The sequence below is a fragment of the Octopus bimaculoides genome, chromosome 3, assembly GCF_001194135.2.
Source record: "Octopus bimaculoides isolate UCB-OBI-ISO-001 chromosome 3, ASM119413v2, whole genome shotgun sequence".
NCBI lineage: Eukaryota > Metazoa > Mollusca > Cephalopoda > Octopoda > Octopodidae > Octopus > Octopus bimaculoides.
Window position 1 is genome coordinate 16167911 of NC_068983.1, and position 1083 is coordinate 16168993.

The 1083-nt window shown below is 37.0% G+C and overlaps 1 protein-coding gene across 4 annotated transcripts in view; it reads right to left on the minus strand.

The window, feature by feature from the left end:
- LOC106877815 (HSPB1-associated protein 1) overlaps positions 1–1083 on the minus strand; it is a 22078-nt gene that overhangs the window by 5427 nt on the left and 15568 nt on the right. For all 4 annotated transcript variants that reach the window (XM_052966042.1, XM_052966043.1, XM_052966041.1 and 1 more), the window contains exon 6: positions 862–981. In XM_052966042.1, coding sequence (XP_052822002.1) covers positions 862–981 — 120 coding nt within the window. The remainder of the gene's footprint in view (positions 1–861; positions 982–1083) is intronic.

Consider the following 1083-nt stretch of genomic DNA (forward strand, 5'->3'; position numbering starts at 1 on the left):
AGTCAATTACATTGACCCCAGTACTTGACTAGTACTTACTTTGTCAACACCAAAAGAATGAAAGGCAAAGATTCGCCTCAGCAGAATTTGAACCCAGAACATAAAAGACATATGAAATGTCGCTAAGCATTTTGTCTGTAATGCAAACAGTTCTGCCTGTTTGCTGTCTTATGTTGAGTCTTAATAAAAACAATTTAACATTAACCCTTTAGTGTTCAGATTACTCTGTTAAATGTAATACTTTTTCACTCAAATTGTTTTGAATTAATCATGCCTTATCTTATAGCTTTGAGGTTTCAATGATGTGATTGTTTATTTTTAGAATGTCAATGTAGGTTAGGTGTGAGAAGATAGATATCGCCAGTTTGAATATAAAACATGTAGAATATCTGGGCCAGATATGGCCTGTTTGAATATAAAACATGTAGAATATATCGGTCCGGATATGGCCAGTTTAAATACAAAACGGTTAAACTGAAGAATTAGTCAATACTTTTCCATAGAGTTCATATTTATTGTGAAGGTGTATGGCCTGGTGGTTAGGCTGTTCCAGTCACAATCTCATGAGTTCAATTCCCTGGTTGGGTGGTGTGTTGTGTTTTTGAAAAAAAACACTTCACTTCATGTTGCTCTAGTCCCCACTTTCAATCAGTGGGGAATGTTAGCCTCCTCGCCTTGTCAGCAGAGTGGCATCATTTGATGGTTAAAACAATACAAAAACACATTGTGACCATCGATGTGTAACAACATCCAATAGCCTGGTCAGTCACGTGATCACATATTTATTACACTTTAATTTTGAAGTCACTATCAAACCTTTTCTTGTATGATAAAGATTTATGTAGAGAATTTTTTTTTTACCATTTCTACCCATGTATTTGCACTGATGGACAGTTCTAGACACTCTACAAAATGCCACCAATGTCGAGGAACATACAGCACTTGACCAGCTTCAAGAGTGACCACATATGGATGGCAGGCCTGTAAGAGAGAAAGCATAGATTAACATCAGTGTATTTGAACAGAAACAACTGTGCCATTTGGAGGAGGAGAGAAGGCGAAGTGGTGGTGGAAGAGGAGGAA